Genomic DNA, 20,184 nt, shown 5'->3' on the forward strand with positions numbered 1-20,184 from the left:
AGAACTTTCTGCCCATATGGTAGGTTGGCCTGGCAGCAGCAGCAGCAGCCTTGGTTTGGAGATTAAGACTAACCATAATCACCAGGTTTCTGAAAGGGTTAAGCCCATGGTGTGGGACATTGTGCTAATATAAGGTGAGGGGATTCCTAGTACACCTGTACTCCTTGACTGGATTTCTTGAGACCCGCCTTCCATAGAGTAACCCCACCTTAGGAAGCACACTCCCTCTTGGCACACACAGAGGGAATTTGGAGACACTGAATAATAGATCCTTGCAGTTCTACAGCAGCAGCCATCTGAGTTGCTCAAAGCACTTTACAATGTAAAGCCCTGATCCTACAAGCTACACATGAGCACTGAGCTTCGTGTGAGGGGTGGGTAAGTATTATCATCCCTATTTCACAGATGGGGGCACTAAGGCACAGCCTTGGTAAGGCCCCAACTTTCAAAAGTGGCCACCTTTTCTGGGTGCCTCAAGTTTGGATGCCCCAGTTTTAGAAATCTTGGACCTGATTTTTCAAATGCTGAGCATCCTATCCACCGACTGGAATTGTGGGTGCTTAGCATTTCTGAAGATCAGGTCCCTAGGCATTGAAGCTGGACACCCAAACTTATAGGGCACTTCTGAAAATATGGGTCTAAATGATTTAACAATAGTCAAACAGTGACTGAGTGTGTGTCACAGCTGGATAGAGAACCCAGGAGTTCTGTGCTTTATGCATAAGAAACTAAGACAGCTGGTGACAGGTTTCAGAGTTGTAGCTGTGTTAGTCTATATCAGCAAAAACAAGGAGGAGTGCTTGTGGCACCTTAGAGACTAACAAATTTATCTGGGCATAAGCTTTCGTGGGCTAAGACCCACTCCATGCATCTGATGAAGTCGCTCTTAGCCCATGAAAGCTTATGCCCAAATAAATTTGTTAGTCTCCAAGGTGCCACAAGGCCTCCTTATTGTTTTTGCTAAGACAGTTGGGTTCATGAATGAGTGCAGACTCGACTAGCCTATGATTTCCACCTGATAACTACAGGTGAATTTTCAACAGGAGTATTGGCAACACATGTCAAACAGCAGATCTCTCGGAAGAGAAGGTTGATGAGCAGGTAAAATTCTGTGTTTAAAGACCAGAAAAAAGGAGAGAAAAAAGAAGACAATAGTTAATGTCTGAGTCTTTAATTAGTTGATCCATAGCTTGCCACTTCCTTTTCAGAACTCGTTAAGATTTGTCTTTTTCTAGTACCTTCCGTCTGATGATCTCAAAGGGTTTACCAGACACTCATTCTTTACATGGCAACCTTGTGAAGGCAGCACTGCAGCTTCACCCCAGGTCTAAAAACCGCTTGTGCACGGCGGTGTGAGTTCAGAGTCAGGGGTTACGAGCACCAGGCAGCTCCTTGAGAAAGGGGGCCGAGGTAGCAGAGGACTGACTTAGCGAAGGACTGCTGTTTTTCAGAGGGGGAAACTGAGGCACGCAGCGGCGGCGACGGCGTCACATGTTCCAGGTGACGCGCGAGACCCGGCGGGTGAGATACCAGCGTCGGCGGGCCCAGCTGCTGCGGTCGGGAGGAAAGGAGGACTTTCCCAGGGACTTCTCGCCGAGGCCTGCCTTTCCCTTTCCCTTCCCGCGGCTAGGGACTCACACGGCCGCTCCTCTGAGCGGGGGGCGAGCCCGGGGCGGGGAAGGGCCCGGCGGAGGCCAGACGGGAGCGCCCCTTCCGATGTGGGCAGCCCTCGCTCCGCCCTCCGCCCCGGAGCCCGCGGGGGCAGCGCCGGCGGCAGATCGGAGCGGGCCGCGGCCCGGGCGGCGGGGAAGCGCAGCGGCCCTCGGACGGGTAGGCGGGGCGCCTCCTTCCCCCCTCCCTGCGCGGCGGAGGGACCCCAGCCGGGACGCCCCTTTGCAGCGGGGGGTGCCGCGACGCGACGCCCCTGGGGGAAGATGCATTGGCCCCCCCCCCCCAGCATTGGGCTACGTGCAGCTGTGGGGGGACGCTGCCGTCCTCCCTCCCTGCAGGCAGCGGCTGGACCGGCTGAGCGAGCCCCCCCCCCGCGCCGCGGGCTGCCGCCGGTTCTGCCCGCTCAGCCGCTGCCTTTCCCGGGCCGGCTGGGCTGCAGAGAGCGGCCCCTGGGCCGGGCCAGGCGCTTTTGCTTCTCTTACGCCCACCCTGGGGTGCGAGCCGGGCGGCGGCGGGGGGGAGCCCCGCAGCGGCAGCTGTGGATGCTGCCCCGCACGGGGCGGGCGAGCGGCTCTCCGGAGCCAAGGCGCGTCACCCCGGCTGAGCCTTCCCGCGAGCGGCCCCTTAATCCGTGAGAGCCCGCAGGACAGGGAACAAGCGGGCGGGATTGCCAGTCCCAGGAGTTCAGAAGCCCTGCCTGGGCCCCCTCCCCGAAACAACGAGATTACGGGGAAATAATGAGGGGTCTCAGGGTAGCAGCCGCGTTAGTCTGTATCCGCAAAAAGAACAGGAGGACTCCTGGCACCTTAGAGACTAGCAGATTTATTTGAGCGTGAGCTTTCCTGAGCCACAGCCCACTTCATCGGATGCATCGGACCCCGCTGCAGGAAGGCGGGGCTCCTTCCCCTCCCTGCCCAGGGAGGGACGCCAGCCAGGATGCCCCTTTGCAGGGGGGGAGTTTAGCAACTCAAGGCGCCTATGGGAAGATGCATTGACCCCCCCCTAGCTCACGAAAGCTTATGCTCTGATAAATTTGTTTGTCTCTAAGGTGCCCCAAGTCCTCCTTTTTATAAAAATAATATATTTGAGGTGGGGTTTTTTTTTCCTCTTTGCCTTCTGGTTTCTGAGTCTCTAGGGGGCACCTAGATTGGGCTTCCAAGCTTTTCTGTGCCATCATGGGGGCTAGACTTTTTTTTTAATGAAAACTGGGATGTTCACATGACTCCAGGAACTGGGGCTTTAAGAAAACCACCACTCATGATAAAATCACAACGGTTGTTTATAGGGGAGGAGTGATGGTGAGTAGTTTAGTACTTAGGTAAGTGCTGAAATGATGAGAACATTTATGAAATCTGAGATAAAAGTAGGAGAGCTGTGGGTGAGCTATAGCAGGCACTGTCAGGGGTAATAAAGAAGAAATATGCAGGAAAAAGGGACAGCAAGAAGGCATCTCCCAGGCAGGAAGCAGGAGTGCATTGCTGGGCAGTCAGTAATGGGGTGTGAGGCAAAAGAATCAAATAAAAACTTGCAGCTGGTGATTTTATTTGTGTAACAGTACAGTGACTGGATACAGAGCACACTCCAAGCAGAACTGAGAAGTAATTTTGCAGAGATGTACGTGTGGTTTTGTGCTTTACGTTTCAGTACACTTCCCATGTATTCATTCTCTTGCATCCTAATTTACATGGAAGCATAATTAAATGAAAAGTTCCTGCATCAGTATGCAACACACGTACATGAATGTATGGTTCGTGTGATCATCACAATAAAATCCTTATACCAATCTGCCGTCTCTTATATTAACAACTGCAGCTAATTGCTGTGGTTAAAATAACAAATTAGTTTCCATTATAACTCCTTGTTTTGCCATACACTGGATAATTCAACTTTTGGGTTAGATTTTTCATGCTTGGCTTCTGTCCCCAAAACGAGGGTTTCCCTCCCCCCCCCAAGTTTGAGGTAAATCCCTCCATCTGTTTGAATATCAGTATGGAAAATTGTTATTTTAAAATAATGCATTATATAAAGTTTATCGTGTTTAGAGTTGGTAATGAGGAAAAGAATCACATTTTTTTAAATGGTTTTACTTTTTTTCCAGAATTTTAAAATTTGGAATTCACAAAAAATTTCAACCAGCTTCTATGTTGGGTCAAAAAATGGAGTGGGTGGGGAAGGAAATTGGCCAAAGTTTGTCTAAACTTCCTTTTTTGTGTTTAAGAACGTAAGACCGGCCATATTGGGTCAGACCAATGGCCCAGCTAGCCCAGTATCCTGTCTTCCAATAGTGGCCAGTGTCAGATGCTTCATAGGGAATGAACAGAACAGGGCAATTCATCCAGTGATCCCTCCCCTGTCATCCAGTCCCAGCTTCTGGAAGTCAGAGGCTTCACCCAGATCATGGGTTTGCATCCCTGACTATCTTAGCTAATAGCCATTGATGGACCAATCCTCCATGAATGTATCTAATTGTTTTTGGAACCCAGATATACTTTTGGCCTTTACAGCATCCCCAAGCTGTGTGTTGTGTGAAGAAGTACTTCCTTTTGTTTCTTTTAAACCTGCTGCCTATTAATTGGGTGACCCCTAGGTCTTCTGTTATGCGAAGAGGTACATAAAACTATTTCTCTGCACCGTTCCTGATTTTTAGACCTCTCTCATGTCCCCCTTTAGTCGTCTCTTTTCCAAGCTGAACAGCCCCAGGTCTCTTTAATCACTCCTCATCTGGAAGCCATTCCATCCCCCTCATCATTTTTGTTGCCTTTCTCTGTACCTTCTCCAATTCCAGTATATCTTTTTTGAGATGGGATGACCAGAACTGCAAGCAGTGTTCAAGGTGTGGGAGTACCCTAGATTTATATAGTGGCATTATGATATTTTCTGTTTTATCTACTCTTTCCTAATGGTTCTTAACATTCTGTTAGATTTTTTGACTGCTGCTGCACATTGAGTATAAGTTTTCAGAGAACTATCCACAATGTCTCCCAAAATCTCTTTCTTGAGTGGTAACAGCTAATTTAGAATCCATCATTTTGTATGTATAGTTGTCATTATGTTTTCCAACGTGCATTGCTTTCCATTTATCAGCACTGAATTTCATCTGCCATTTTGTTCCCAGTCACCCAGTTTCGTGAGATCCCTTTGTAACTCTTCACAGTCTACTTTGGACTTAACTATCTTGAGTAATTTTGTATCCTCTGCAAACTTTGCCACCTCACTGTTTGTTTTTGTTTTGTTTTACAAATGTCAAAATTATGGTGAAATTTTCAAAATGTAAGAAAAAATTCTGACCTGCTGTAATAGTATTATATCAAACTAGGGTTGGGTTGATGTGTTTCCTTTTTCTGCAATAGGGAGTCTAGGGAATTATTTGAAGTCTGGAAGGTGGGTCTCGGTGCAGCAGCTCGTTGGGTCAGAAAGATGCCTGCTCCAACATCAGAATTTTGGAACTACGTCCCGGAAGAAATCCTCATCCATATATTTTACTACCTGTCTCTCCGAGATAGATACACAGCCTTCCAAGTGTGCAAACATTGGGCCGCAGCTGTTTCCACTAGCTCCGTGTGGCATTTCACAGAGATCAGGTGAGAGGAGGTATTTTCTACTGTTTGTAGGTGTCTGTGCAGTCACACATGCAGCATCTCATAGTACAACCTATTTATCTTAAAGTAGTGTTCTTCATTCAAAAATCGCATTGCTGGTAACCGCCTAGAGGTGTGAGTATTTATCAACCATTGGAACAACTTACCAAGGGTGGTGGTGGATTCTCCAGCGCTAGCAATTTTAAAATCAAGATTGGATGTTTTTCTAAAAGATCTGCTCTAGTTGAATTCGGAATTAATACAGGGAAGTCTGATGGCCTGTTATACAGGTCAGACTAGATCAGTGGTTCTCAACCTGGGGTACATGTGGCAAGCAAAGGTCTTCCAAGGGGTGCATCAGCTCATCTAGATATTTGCCTAGTTTTACAACAGGCTACATAAAAAGCATTAGCAAAGTCAGTACAAACTAAAATTTCATACAGACAATGACTTGTTACTGGAACTAGTGGTACTGGGGGTGCTGTCGTACTCCCTCACTTGAAGTAGTTTCCGTTGTATACTGGGTTTACAGTTTGGTTTAATGGCTCTCAGCATCCCTGCTGTACAAATTGTTCCAGCCCCCCTGCTTGTTTATACTGCTCTATATACTGCACGTTGAAATGTAAGTACAATATTTATATTCCAATTGATTTATTTTATAATTATATGGTAAAAATGAGACAGTCAGCAGTTTTTCAGTAAGTGTGCCTGTGACACTTGTATTTTTATGTCTGACTTTGTAAGCAAGTAGTTTTGAAGTGAGGTGTAACTTGGGGGTACGCAAGAGAAATCGGACTCCTGAAACGGACACAGGACTCTGGAAAGTTTGAGAGCCACTAGGTTAGATGATCACAATGGTCCTTTCTGGCTTTATAATCTATGAAACTATGCAAGTAACAGTACCTCCTACATGTATCGGCTGTGTATGTGGTAGAGAAAATAGGGTTAGATTGTTGTTTTTTAAAGAAAGCATTAAGAATCATAAATCAAGGAAAGGGATAAGTCAGGACATTAGATGTGCTTTGAAAAGTGTCAAGGAGATACCATCATCCTACTCATCACCTAGCTTTGATGTAGCGCTTTTTGTCCGTGGATCTCATGGCATTTGCAAAGGTGGCCAGTGTCGTTATCCCCACTTTAAAGAGTGGGAAACCCAAGCCCAGAAAGGGGAAGATTCTTGCCCTGGGCCACACAGCAGGAAGAGCTGGGAATAACCCCCAGGTCTCCTGAATTCCACTCCTATGCTCGTAACACTAGGCCACATTCAGGTGCAAAGAGAAAGCTTCAGCCAAGGTCACTGGAATGATTATCATGGTGCTGCTGAAGCTGGTGATCTGAGCTCTAGTGTATGAGATGGAGTGAAAAGGGAGTTTGGGATGGGGACTCACCTCAGTCTGTACATAGTGACCGAGCCCCGTAACTAACTGTATTGTTGTTGTTCTCTATTATTTGTATTACAATAGCACCTAGTGGACCAGCCCGAGATTGGGGCTCTGTGGTGCCATACACCGTGTAAACACATAGTGAGAGAGAGTCCATCCTGAATATCTTATTATCTAAATAGACAAGACCGATAAAGGTTGAGAGGAGAAACAGAGGCATACAGCATAGAAGTCACTTGTCCAGGATCACACAGCAAGTCAGTGGCTGGCTTGGGAGTAAAACCCAGCTCTCCTGACTCCCAGCCTAGTGCCTGATCCTCTAAACCAAGTGAGAACAAATATCTAAGGCAGTGGAGAAGATAAATAATAAGTAAATAATAATAAAAGACAGTGATCCAAAGTATAGACATTGTGCTCACTTGTTGCAGCTCCAGCAAAACAGCTAACTTGTGTTTATAATGCTCTTCCAGTTGTGATTCGGAGAACGAGGAGGGCATGCTGCAGAGTTTACACCAGTTCCTGAGCCAGATCAAACACCTGAGGATTGTGTTTGATCAGTCCAAGGAAATAAATCGGAAGAACGTCACCCACATTCTAGACATGTTGGCCAGGCAGAACTACAAGCTGCAGAAGCTATGCATCATGTGCAAAGGTGAGAACCCTTATTTCTACTCCGGCCAGGACATCCTGCAGAGCATACGAAATATATGCCAGAGAGAAAACCAAATAGACCTTCAGCATATTGATTTCCGGAGAATGCCGTTCACCCTGGATGATGGGCTTGTTGGACTCATAGCCGCCAGCAGCCCAAACCTGCATAGCTTGTTCATCAACAATCGCACTCTGGTTTGCAACGTGAAGCCAGAAACCATTCAAGAGGTTCTGACTGTATGTCCTAAGTTGTCTACCTTGGGAGTCTACTATGCCAGCCTGTCTAACGATGTGTTTGCGGAACTGATCAAGCCAGAGAGAGGGGCTTTCACACGCTTAGATATTTTTTGTGAGCGCTTGGACAAATATATTCCAGTCATCTCTGAAGAGCTTTGGGCTGCCGTGATCCAGAAGCATCCTCAACTCTGCGTAGACCTGGAGTTTGACCACACAGTCCCTGCCTGTAAGATACCACGAATCCTAAAGCCCAATATACCCGTGGGTACTTTACAACTGAATACTTTTACGTACATGGTGAACCAGGTTAGGTTTGTCACCAGCAGTTACAGCAGGACCTTAAAGAGGCTGGTGCTCCACACAACCCCCTCGGATGATTTGAACTCCTCGCTAATAGACCTGGCGAGGAAGTGTGTCAATCTAACAGAGATTCATTGTTACTGTGTGGTTAGTCAGGAGGTGATAGATACCTTCCTCGTACACTGCCCCAGTCTGAAACGATACACTCTAAAGATTACCAAAGAACATCACCCCTGGAAACCGACAGTAGTTCAGTGATGTACCTGTTTGACTAGTAGCTAGTTTGGAAAAAACGTGGATACAAAGATTCCAAGTGAATGGAGTTTGAAATTTTAGGGTAATGCCTCAAAAACCACATCCCATACTACGTCGTCGTCATGATCATCATCAGGAATCCCTCAAAGTCGAGGACGATTGTCTTTTCATGGATTGTCTATTTCAAATTATCTGTGGATCTGCTGATGGCTGATAAGGCCTATTCTGGTTTTGGTTTTATTTCTTGATTTATGATTTCATAGGGGGAAAATCGAGCTAACTTTAAATTAAACCAGTTTGTAAAAACAAATTCCTCATTTGGTTTGGGTCTCATGTGGCAAGTTTCACGCTGATGGAATTTGGGGCAAAGCTCTCTGAAGCCAGAACTTTCTTGGCAGCCGATTTTTCTTTGCAGCAAGCACAGCTGATTGATCACAGCAAAACCACATTAAATGTCACGCCCACCAAAAAACCACCCTCCCAGAACTCACAGTAATTTACCTTGTCCAGACACCCCTTCTCACGCTTTCAGATGCCCTTCACTTCCGCCTCTGTTCAGAGCAGCAGGGAAAGAGTCACTAAAAATTCCTCCTGGTCATGTGGCTTTACTGAGAGGCAGCTGAAGGCGAGAAACCAGCCCCCCAGTTTAGCACTGCTGTAATCCTAATACCAGGAGCAAGGAGTTTAAGACAGAAAGGGTAAAATCTGGCATGATGGTAAATCACTGAGGCTCAGATCAAACTTATGTCTGAGAAAGTACATTTCCCTGTGTGCTGGAGTTGTACCTCCCCTTCAGGTTTAGGAATCAATGTTATTGGCCGGAGCACTTGCCAGTCCTATGTGCCTGGGTTAGCAGCAGAAGGCTGTAACTGAGTGCTAAAGAAGGAATTGTCTGCTCTCATCAGATGCCTCGGTGAACCAATCAAGTGGGTTTAGGGTTGTCCGTTTCAGGAGATCTCTTTGCTCTGACGTGAAATGGCTTTCCATGCCTCACAGTGAATGCAGAACTATGTACCAAGGTATAATCATTTATGTTCTTCATAAAAATATAACATACAAGTCACACAAGGTAGCTGTAGAAAAGCGCATCCTCTAGTCCTGGTCTTGGGCCCAATCATGCCCTCTTTGAAGAGCCACAAAAAATTACCAGGATTGTGAGAAATGCAAGCCTATTTGGGGGAAAGAAATTCCAGCTTTTGAAGTTGTTTTCGTTTCAAAAGATTTGACGCTGACCCCTTAATTTTGTTTTAATTTTTCATGAGTTTTTTTTTTAAATCCTCCCCTATATTTTGTATTAAACTGGTTATCGACATTTTTCATTTGCTCAAAACTTGGTTTTTGGTCAATTGAAGATTTTGTAATGCTGTTTTGGGGAAAATATTGAAAAAAGCACACGCCTCTGTTTAATGACATTGTTCACTAAAAAGTGGTTTGTCAACAAAAAAATTAATTTAACAAAAAAGCAGACTTGCTCTAATTCTTTGGGTGGATGTGACATTATCTAATTAAAATATGACCATGCAAATCACTGTTGCTACTACCACTGTTATATAGTTGCAACCAATCTTATACAAAGTGTGATGCATGGCCAGAAAGGGTTAAGCATCCTGCAGGATAAATGACCCAGATTCAAAGATCTGACAGACAGATTCAGAGATCAAAAAGGAATATTATCATTTAGATGAATCTTGGGTGAAATAATGTCATTGTCTATAGGTCTCTTTAAAGTTTGTGATAGACTGCCTAATGGATAAATTTCCGTATATTAATCTGTGCAGCTAATTACCAGTGATGCTTAGGAAATAGGTCTACTTCAAAATCTCCATAATTGCCTATTGTTCGCCTGAGGACTTCGAGCTGTCAAAGAAGACCTGAAACTGTGTAAGAACTTCTAGGGTCCTGATCATTTTTATCTCAGATCTGCTTGATGCTTCATGCAGGGGAAACTTAAACCCAAGATTGAGATCTCTAGTCCTAATCTGGAATCACCCTGACTATAAACATTGAACTATAAACTATGGACTATTTCTGAAAGAACTCTTTGCAACTACAAAGCTTACCATCTCTTCAATGAATCTAATCTCAAGAACTGTACTCATGTTTGTATGTATATGGAACTTTTAACCAATACTCTCTCTTTTCTTTTTTAATACAATTTCCAGATGATGGTTTGAGAATCTCATGCAAAGACCTCAAAGGAAACCATTCCTGAGCTAACTGTGCCTTCATTACCCTGCTGGCATCCCTTTGGAAAACCACTAATGCTAATGACACTCATGTTCTCCTCACTCTCTTCACAAGGGAGCTTTCACCCTTTAGGGAGTGATAGTTACTTCTCACTTCAACAAAACGTCCCACAATCCCACTTCTATGTGAGCTGGTGTGTGTGTGTGTGTTTGTGTTTATCAGTCAAATATGTCAGAGATCCCTGGTGCATAGTAGAGAGAGATTTTTAAAGCTTGATTTGGTTTGAAATGATCCTGGGCTCTGATTACATTGTCATCAGGTGCCCAGGAAACAACATGTAGTGGACTGTGTTAACACAACAAATAAAGGGTGAGACTGTGGTGCTTTTACTTACCCGCGTGAGCAACAAGTCATGTCCCATGGAAGCCAATGAGAGTACTCGGGTGAGTAAGTGCTCACCAACATGAATAAGGGCTTCAGAGTCTGGGCCAAATGAATCCAGCTGCTCATAACTAGCAGTGGGTGAAACACCTGGAATAATAATAAAGCAGATTGTGGCATCTGGGGCCTATCTATTTTCATCCTCTATTTTCACCCAATCCAGAGCTGTTTATCCAAAGCTCGCTGCACTCTGGGATTCAGGTAATGTGGGACTCAGCTTTGGTTTTGCCCAGCCTGAATAAGGTTTCGCACACTTAAAACCGGCCTTGATTTTGCCTATCTCTGGGTGCCAACATTCAGAACAAGGAGTCTCCTAACTAATGTTTAAACTCAGTACCTTCACAATCCAGTGTCACTGCTTCCTGGCATCCTGCAAACATGCCAGCCAGGTGTTTTCTTAATTCATTCCAGTGATTTGCTAGCCTCCCAGCCTAAGGTGTACAGCATGTGTTCTCTTTGCATGACACTGCATGTTTATTCACAGCATTGTGCGATCGACTGCAGTGCATTTTAATTCTGTGCATTGTTCTCTGGGGCTGGTGATGCCGTTGCATTGTGCTGAGTTTTTAAGAGTGTGAACAGCACTGCTGATGTGACTCAGTGGGGGCCTACTGTCAGCTGGACCTGGATGAAACTAAATGGTTCAGTCTCCCTGTGACCCACACGCACGGCGAGACAGGCATATTGAAAGAGATGGAGTTAGTGTAACTAAAACATTGAAAAGCTATGCAAGAGTCACCCAGTTCCCTGGCAATGGATGGATACTCCAGTAATGTGCCAGCATTCCTGACTAAACTGTGGACGCTGGTGGAAGATCCTGAAACAAACCATCTAATTTGCTGGAGCACTGTAAGTACAGCTAATACCGGAGGTCACTTAAACCGCACATGTCAGCAGGACAAAAACAAGTCCAAAGTATCTAAAAGATTATATTCTGTAGCATTTATCTAGCACTTTACATTTTCAAAGTACCTTGCCAGCATTAGCTGGTTAACTAAAAAAGACCGAATGTTCTTTAGAGAGACTTTTATAGATACACATTTGTGTTGGAGAGGCCAAGATTTTCCAAGTGACTAATGACTTGGGGGGAGGGGTGTCCTTGATTATTGGGTGTCCAGCTTGACACCTTAAATGGGCCTGATTTTCTGAAAATAAGTACCAACCCTCTCAAAATCAAGCTCCTTTAAGGCATCTCAAGTTGGGTCCCCAAATCACTTGTCATTTTTACTAAGCACTTGAACTATTATGTATGGTGGACAAGGTGACATGCATGTCTATTGGCAGTTTGTCTATTTTTATTTTTAAGAGGTTTGTTTTTATTTGTGTGATGTTTCTTACTGTTTATCATTTGTGGCTTTTAAACGCTAAGTGCAATTAAAGGACTAACATTGTTTGACTCTATAGCATTTTGAAATCCTATTGTGCACTTGACTTTATTAACAGTTGTTACAAGTAGACATGATTTATTTTTCAGCAGAGAATTATCCAAGATGATGTGTTTATAAACTCACTTTCCACAAAAGGAACTATAATTAAAGCAGACTTCAAAAAAAACTATTTTGATGCCAGCCTCTTTGTCATGTTTTTAGCTACTGGAACATTGTTCAGCACAGTTTTCATTCAGACTGCCTGGGATGGGATGTAAGTTGCATTTCTATCTCTAAACAGAAAGTGAGGGATAGCTGAGTGGTTTGAACATTGGCCTGCTAAACCAGGATTGTGAGCTCAATCCTTGAGGGGGCCATTTAGGCATGTGGGGCAAAAAAATTGCGGATTGGTCCTGCTTTGAGCAGGGGGCTGGACTAGATGACCTCCTGAGGTCCCTTCAAACCCTAATACTCTATGATTCTATGACAACCTCCCTTCGAAGCCTATTCCAGAGTTTAACTACCGAGATAGAAAGTTTTTCTAAATATCTAACCTAAATCTCCTTTGCTGCAAATTAAGCCCATTGCTTTTTGTCCTACCTTCAGTGGACATGGTGAGCAATTGATCCCCATCTTCTTTGACAGCCATTAACATAGTTAAAGACTGTTATCAAATTCTTCCCCTCCCACCACGAGTCTTCTCAAGACTAAACATACCCAGTTTTTTTAATCTTTCCTCGTAGGTCAGGTTTTCTAAATCTTTTATCATGTTTGTTGCTGTCCTCTAGACTCTGCAATTTGTCCACATCTTTCCTAAAGTGTGGCACCCAGAACTGGTCACAGTATGCCAGCTGAGGCCTTACCAGTGCTGAGTAGAGTGGGACAATTATCTCCTCTGTTTTACATGTGACATTCCTGATAATACACCCCAGAATGATATTTGCCTTTTTTTCAGCTGCATCACATTGCAGATTCATCTTTGATGTGTGATCCACTGTAACCCCCAGATCCTTTCCAGCACTACTACTGCCCAGCCAGTTAGTCCCCATTTTCTAGCTGTGCATTTGATTTTTCTTTCCTAAGTGTAGTACTTTGCATTTGTCTTTAATCTTGTTGATTTCAGACCAATTCTAAAGGTCAGTTTGAATTCTAATTGAATTCCTGTCTTCCAAAGTGCTTGCAACCCCTCCCCCACAAATTTTAGAAGCATACTCTCCACTCCATTGTCCAAATCATTATTGAATATTACCGGACCTAGGAAAGACCCCTGTAGGACCCAGTTAGATACGTCCCCCTATTTTGGTAGCAAAGCATTGATAACTATACTTTGAGTATGATGTTTCAACCAGTTATGCACCCACCTTATTGTAATTTCATCTCGACCATATTTCCCTAGTTTGCATATGAGAATGTCACGTGCAACTGTGTCAAATGCCTTACTGAAATCAATATATATCCTGTCTACTGCTTCCCTACCTCCATTAGGCCAGTAACTCTGTCAAAAAAGGAAATTAGGTTGGTTTTGCATGATTTTTTCTTGACAAATCCATGCTGTCCATTCTTTATTATCCTCTAGGTGCTTACCAATTGATTGATTAATCTTTTGCTCCAGTGTCCTTCCAGGTATTGAAGTTAGGCTGACTGGTCTATAATTCCCTGAGTCCTCTTTGTTTTCCTTTTTAAAGATAGGCAGTATGTTTGTCTTTCTCCAGTCCTCTTACACCTCACCAATCCTCCATGAGTTCTTGAAGATAATCTCTAATGGTTCTGAGATCTGTTCAGCTAGTCCCTTCAATGCTCTAGGATGAATTTCATCAGGCCCTGCTGACTTGCATATATCCAATTTACCTAAATATTCTTTAATGATGAAGCCATGTTGGCCTCTTACTATTCTTCCTATCTTTCCTTTGCATGGGATAGTTTGCTGTTGCACCTTTAATATTGTCTCTTTGAAAAACTCCCAGCTCTCCTGAACTCCTTTTTTCCATTAGATTTTTTTCCCAGGGGACCTTACCTACCAGTTCTCTGACTTTGTTTAAGTCTGCCTTTTGGAAATCTACTGTCCCTATTCTGCTGTTCCTTTCCTAAAAATCATGACATTTGTCATTTCATGATCACTTTCACCCCCCCAAGCTGTCTTCAACCTTCTGATTTGCAACCAGTTCCTCTGTGAGTCAGAATGAAGTCTAAAATGGCTGTTCCCCTAGTTACTTCCTCCACCTTCTTGTTGGTTGGCACATACACTCAGCTTTGTGTCCCAGCATGCATGGCTTTGCCATACTCATGTCTGCACAGAAAGGAAGCCTTGAAGTCGAAGTCCCATGGAAACAATCTGTCTAGGTATAACTACCATGCAATAATAATATAAGTTTTCCTCAGTCCATCTCAAGGCACCTTAGAAAGGAAGTCCATATCATTATCTCCATTTTGCAGTTGGGGAAACTGAGGCATAGAGCAGGGAAGTGACTTGCCCGAGGTCACCCTGTAAGCCAGTGGCAGAGCCCAGAATAGAGCCCAGGTTTCCTGAGTTCGGTATCCTATCCACTGGATCACACTACTCCCCCATACTCGCCACAATTGCATCTCAACCCCATTGTATCTGATCACCTTATTACACCTTGACAGTCATGTCTCTAACTAATTAACTCCATCTGGCCACCTCCCATTTCATTGGCTCGCACATGCCTCTGGGGATTCCAGAATTACCGTGTGAATTTTTTCTTTTCTTCGTATCTTCTCTGCAGAATGGCACCAGCTTCCACGTTTTTGATCAAGGTCAGTTTGCCAAGGAGGTGCTGCCTAAATATTTCAAACACAACAACATGGCCAGCTTCGTCCGGCAGCTGAACATGTGTAAGTAAAACTCCAATGCCTGAGTGCACTGTAATGGAGACATCATCTGGGAAAGAAGGGAATAAAATAAGCATAAGAATAATAGATACATTTAAGTATAAGAGCCAAGACCCAGGTATGACTCCGTTTTCCACACAGGCTCAAAGTGAAGGACACAAGAAAACTGAAATGGATTAAATTATTTTTCTTAAATAATTTTGCCTTACCCTTCATGTTAAGTTTTAGCATTTCTGAAGCAATTAATGTACAATAATATAAATGAGATAGTGCCAACTGTGTGTGGCCTGAATTATGTGTCTAAATGAAGGCCTTCCCTTGTAAAGACAGAAGGCTGTGCCCCATAGATAAAGAATTGTTATAGAAGGCTGCAGATTGATTAAAGGCTTCTGATGAATTCATAGGTCATGAGAAAGGCTTGTTATCAGAACGCAGGGGTGAGATTTCCTTGTGGTGTATTTATATTAGAGTACACAGGTTACTTTAAATTATATATTGTAAATTAACGAAGTTTCCGTTCCAAAGTTTTTGGCTTATATTCAGTCTGATGACACATCATTTGTTATTTGCTTTATATAACATGTTACATCAGAATTTTCGGAAACCCTATTGGACGTTCTTGCCCTGTAGCAGAATCTTAAAAGCATGATCTTCACCCGTGCCCAGGGTTTGGTTGTACTGAGGACAATTCTCCTCCGTCATTAGTAGGAGGTCATTTTTGTTAGAAAACCAGTTTTTATTTGCCCCTTGACTGGTCACTTAATACACTTTTCCCTATGTTATATAGTATATTATGGCACAGCTTATAGTTCAGGCCAATATCAAGAGTCCCAGGTATGGTTTAGATAAGTGGTTTAGATAAGTGAACACAAGCATCCAAGGGAAAGATTTTCAGAGGCACAAAGGGCAGCGAGGTGCCAAACTCTTGCTGAAAGTTAATGGCACCTACCTGATTTTTACCTTTGAAAATCTCCTACTAAATCTCTGTGGTCAAAAAATCAGAGTGGAGATTTTGTAAGAACTGGTCTAGCCCTTCCTAGTATTTTGTTACTTCCAGGCCTGCCAAAACTATGAAGAACAGCTTCATGGGGGAAAAAGGAAAACAGATTTGAAAATTTATTGGGTATTTTTCACTATGGCAGGTAAACTATTGTTATCAGCTGGGTGACACCTTGTCATGGGATTGAGACACTCTAGTGTGAACTCACCCTATAGTTAACACAATTGTAAGCATAAGCCCGACCTAAGTCAAAAGGAGTGCATCAACTGTCCAGGAGCTTTGCTGAATATCATTTTGGGGAAGGGTAAGTGCAGTGCTTAATTTGCAATGAAAGAGGTACTGGGGCTCAGGCAATTAGGTGCCAGGGCTCAGGTAACTTTTTTACTTGCATAACTGATGCAGCAAGCCCAGAGGCGCCAGGGCTATGAACTGCCAGGCGTAGAGGTCCCAGGGCTCAGCGGGGCTGGGGGAGGTCAGAGCCAGCCCCGGCCCACCCTGTACCGGCAAGTGCCTCCTTCCCCCTCTCCGGGGTAACAGCGGCAGCCGGGGGCTCTGGCAGCGGTTTAAAGGGCCCTGGGTGGTAGCGGCGGCCGGAGCCCTGGGCCCTTTAAATCATCCCCAGAGCCCCGCCGCCGCTACCCCAGGGCTCCGGCAGCAGGGCTCTGGCAGTAATTTAAAGGGCCGGGGGCTCCAGCTGCTGCTGGGAGCCGCAGGCCCTTTAAATTGCGACTTGGGAAGTCGATCCATCCTGGTACGGCACACTGGCTCTTGCCAGTACGCTGTACTGAGGCGTACCAGCTTACTTTCACCTCTGGGTATATGGCAGGGGGAGGGGGAAGTGAGGGAAGGCAGAAAACCAAGAAACTGAGAACCAACAAAAAAGACAGAGATTGAGAGAGAGAGAGGTCCAGAAGGACCAGCTGAGAGCTGACCCTGAAAGAAACCTTGAGAGAGGTTTATAGGTCTGGGGTGCAGACTGAAAAGGGTGCTCTTGGTACTGTGAGTAAAAGAAGTTGTTTCCTGCCATTTGATTCCTGCTGCATTCAGAGACACGGGGCTTTGCAAATTCTGTGTAAATAAACAAAACTGCACCAAAGAAATACCTGCTTACCTCCAATTTCATCTTCCAGCTGGAACACCCACAGGGCCCCAAGCAGTGACTAGCTATCTGGCTGGTGAATCTTGCCCATATGCTCAGGGTTTAGCTGATCGCCATATTTGGGGTCGGGAAGGAATTTTCCTCCAGGGCAGATTGGAAGAGGCCCTGGAGGTTTTTCACCTTCCTCTGTAGCATGGGGCACGGGTCACTGGCTGGAGGATTCTCTGCTCCTTGAAGTCTTTAAACTACTTCAATAGCACAGATATAGGCGTGAGGTTTTTTGCAGGAGTGGGTGGGTGAGATTCTGTGGCCTGCGTTGTGGAGGAGGTCGGACTAGATGATCATAATGGTCCCTTCTGACCTTAGTATCTATGAATCTAGCTGCTAGGGGCAACACTATCTGTCTTGCTGTCTTTGTTTTTAATGCATCGGAAAGGTATTAATATTTTAAAGCACCGGTTGAAGTTCCACAGCATTTCACGTGTCCCATTCCTAAAAATCCTCAAGCAACTACAGAACATGTGATCTGTGTCGTGAGTGTTTTTTGGGTAACAAAATATCCCACTAGTAGGTGCTGGATTTAGGGGGTGAAATTCCCCCCAGTGCAGAGGCCAGCACAACACCTATGCACTTGTATGTCCTATTTTAAGGTCTTAAATAGAATGTAAGAGGTGCTGGCCCTCTGTCTGGTGATGAACTCCAGCCTTAATTACATTTTTATTTTTCACACAAGCTTTTCAAAGTGAGGTGGGCTGCGGAAGTTCGCATGAGGATTAGAAATGGCCCTTTCGACTGCAGGCCAGCAGTTTAAACTCAGCCTAGGTTAAAAAATTGTTTCTATCCAAGATCCATTCAGTAGTCCATGTGGAATGAGTGCTAATGGGCAAGTTGGTAACAAACAAGGGCCATCATCGTTACAACTGGCACTAATTAGCAGCCCCATTCAGCAGAGAGGTGCTGGGTTGAATTGATTGTAGAGGCTGTACTACCATCTCAGCATCAGGTGCCTCCTCTTTGGGGTTTGAGGCATATTTGTCCAAACAAATTAGTGTTTCAGGCCCATCTCTGTGACTGGCATGTTAAGGACCATGTGAGCTAACCAGTGAAGGGTTTGCTCCTTGCAGCATATTTACAATATCTAGGACAACACTCAGGCAGAAATTGGGAGCAGGGAAAAGGAAACTACACTTGAAAATCAGTGGGTAAGTGCGGGAAAGTCTAATTCAGACATTGGGATTCTTTGTTCTTCCCAATCTATATGCTCTACATGGTTCTCACCAGTTCTGTTTACATTTAGATGGCTTCAGGAAAGTGGTAAATATAGAGCAGGGTGGCCTTGTCAAGCCTGAACGTGATGATACTGAGTTCCAGCATCTTTATTTCCTACAAGGCCACGAACACCTCTTGGAACACATCAAAAGGAAGGTGGGAATTGAGTGACAGCTGCACCTCCTCTCCTGGGGCGCTGATGTGCGTGGGGTCTAATGGTGCCATTAGAGGAATGGGCAGGGTGATGGAAGGCTGCTAGAAAGCTTGCACCATTAGCTAACCTCACTTCCTAGAATTGCTGACGTTAGGGGTGTAGAAGGCCGGGGTAGATCATCTAGTTCAGCTCCTTTGTGCTAGTGCTGTATTGATCCTTTTTTGTACTTTTTTGTCCAGTTCAGTATTAAATAACTCCAGTGGTGGGTCTTCTACCACAGCTACTAGGATGCTAGTCCCTAGCCTAATAGACCTCACTATTAAAGTATTTTTCATGCTCTTCAGCCTCTATTTACTTTCCAATGCCCCTAGCTATGTCTCTTTGAGGCCACCCCAGACTCTTAAAACTGTGTCTCCTGTTCCAATATGTCATCACTTAATAGCCCAGGCTGTAGCTGATACTCCTGCTTAGAAACCATTGCAAAACTCTTATCCCTGTGCATAACATCTTGCAGTAGTAAATTCTGCCCGATGTGCTCTTCTCAGGTATCTGTTGTGAAAAGTGAGGAAACGAAGATGCGCCAGGAGGATCTCAGCAGGTTGCTCTACGAAGTCCAGATTCTGAGAAGTCAGCAGGAGAACATGGAGTGTCAAATGCAGGACATGAAGCAGTGAGTTGATCACATGCACATTGCTCCTGCGTGTCTGCTTCATGACATAGTTGCAAACCGTGGGGAGTATTTGTAAGACCTATGGATCTCTGGGAATTATATCCTGCACATCCAATACGATCTTTAAAATGACTGGTTTCAGAGTAGCAGCCGTGTTAGTCTGTATCCACAAAAAGAACAGGAGTACTTGTGCCACCTGAGAGACTAACAAATTTATTAGAGCATAAGCTTTCGTGGGCTACAGCCCGCTTCATCGGATGCATAGAATGGAACATATAGTAAGAAGAGATATATATACACATACATACAGAGAACGTGGAAGTTGCCATACAAACTGTAAGAGGCTAATTAGTTAAGATGAGCTATTATCAGCAGGAGAAAAAAAACTTTTGTAGTGATAATCAAGATGGCCCATTTAAACAGTTGACAAGAAGGTGTGAGGATACTTAGGGAAATAGATTCAATATGTGTAATGAGCCAGCCACTCCCAGTCTCTATTCAAACCCAAGTTAATGGTATCTAGTTTGTATCAAGCGCAGCAGTTTCTCGTTGGAGTCTGTTTTTGAAGCTTTTCTGTTGCAAAATTGCCACCCTTAAATCTTTTACTGAGTGGCCAGAGAGGTTGAAGTGTTCTCCTACCAGTTTTTGAATGTTATGATTCCTGATGTCAGATTTGTGTCCATTTATTCTTTTGCGTAGAGACTGTCCAGTTTGGCCAATGTACATGGCGGAGGGGCGTTGCTGGCACACGATGGCATATATCACATTGGTAGATGTGCAAGTGAATGAACCCCTGATGGTGTGGCTAATGTGATTAGGTCCTATGATGGTGTCACTTGAATAAATATGTGGACAGAGTTGGCATCGGGCTTTGTTGCAAGGATAGGTTCTTGGGTTAGTGTTTTTGTTGTGTGGTATGTGGTTGCTGGAGAGTATTTGCTTCAGGTTGGGGGGTTGTCTGTAAGTGAGGACTGGTCTGTCTCCCAAGATCTGTGAGAGTGAGGGATCATTTTTCAGGATAGGTTGTAAATCTTTGGTGATGCGTTGGAGGGGTTTTAGTTGGGAGCTGAAGG

The 20,184-nt window shown here is 44.5% G+C and overlaps 2 protein-coding genes across 2 annotated transcripts in view; both read left to right on the plus strand.

Annotated features, from left to right (window-relative positions):
- The first annotated feature begins 1,783 nt into the window (after window positions 1-1,783).
- FBXL8 (F-box and leucine rich repeat protein 8) lies at window positions 1,784-9,307 on the plus strand. The gene is made up of 3 exons (XM_084644539.1): window positions 1,784-1,830; window positions 5,022-5,252; window positions 7,102-9,307. The coding sequence occupies exons 2-3, from the start codon at window positions 5,089-5,091 to the stop codon at window positions 8,075-8,077; spliced, it is 1,140 nt and encodes a 379-aa protein (XP_084500665.1). The 5' UTR covers window positions 1,784-1,830; window positions 5,022-5,088; the 3' UTR covers window positions 8,078-9,307.
- A 2,088-nt stretch (window positions 9,308-11,395) lies between these two features.
- HSF4 (heat shock transcription factor 4) overlaps window positions 11,396-20,184 on the plus strand; it is a gene marked incomplete at its 3' end in the record, with an annotated part of 32,363 nt that continues 23,574 nt past the window's right edge. Inside the window, exons 1-4 of the mRNA XM_084644393.1 lie at window positions 11,396-11,551; window positions 14,814-14,922; window positions 18,316-18,443; window positions 18,987-19,111. Coding sequence (XP_084500519.1) covers window positions 11,429-11,551; window positions 14,814-14,922; window positions 18,316-18,443; window positions 18,987-19,111 — 485 coding nt within the window. The 5' untranslated portion in view covers window positions 11,396-11,428. The remainder of the gene's footprint in view (window positions 11,552-14,813; window positions 14,923-18,315; window positions 18,444-18,986; window positions 19,112-20,184) is intronic.

Source organism: Lepidochelys olivacea (genome assembly GCF_965140295.1).
Source record: "Lepidochelys olivacea isolate rLepOli2 genome assembly, chromosome: 12".
Taxonomy (NCBI): domain Eukaryota; kingdom Metazoa; phylum Chordata; order Testudines; family Cheloniidae; genus Lepidochelys; species Lepidochelys olivacea.

Coding starts and splice junctions, on each gene's coding strand:
- FBXL8 (XM_084644539.1), top strand. CDS start 5,089: ATGCCTGCTCCAACATCAGAATTTTGGAACTACGTCCCGGAAGAAATC. Junction 5,253..7,101: donor TGGCATTTCACAGAGATCAG/GTGAGAGGAGGT, acceptor ATGCTCTTCCAG/TTGTGATTCGGAGAACGAGG.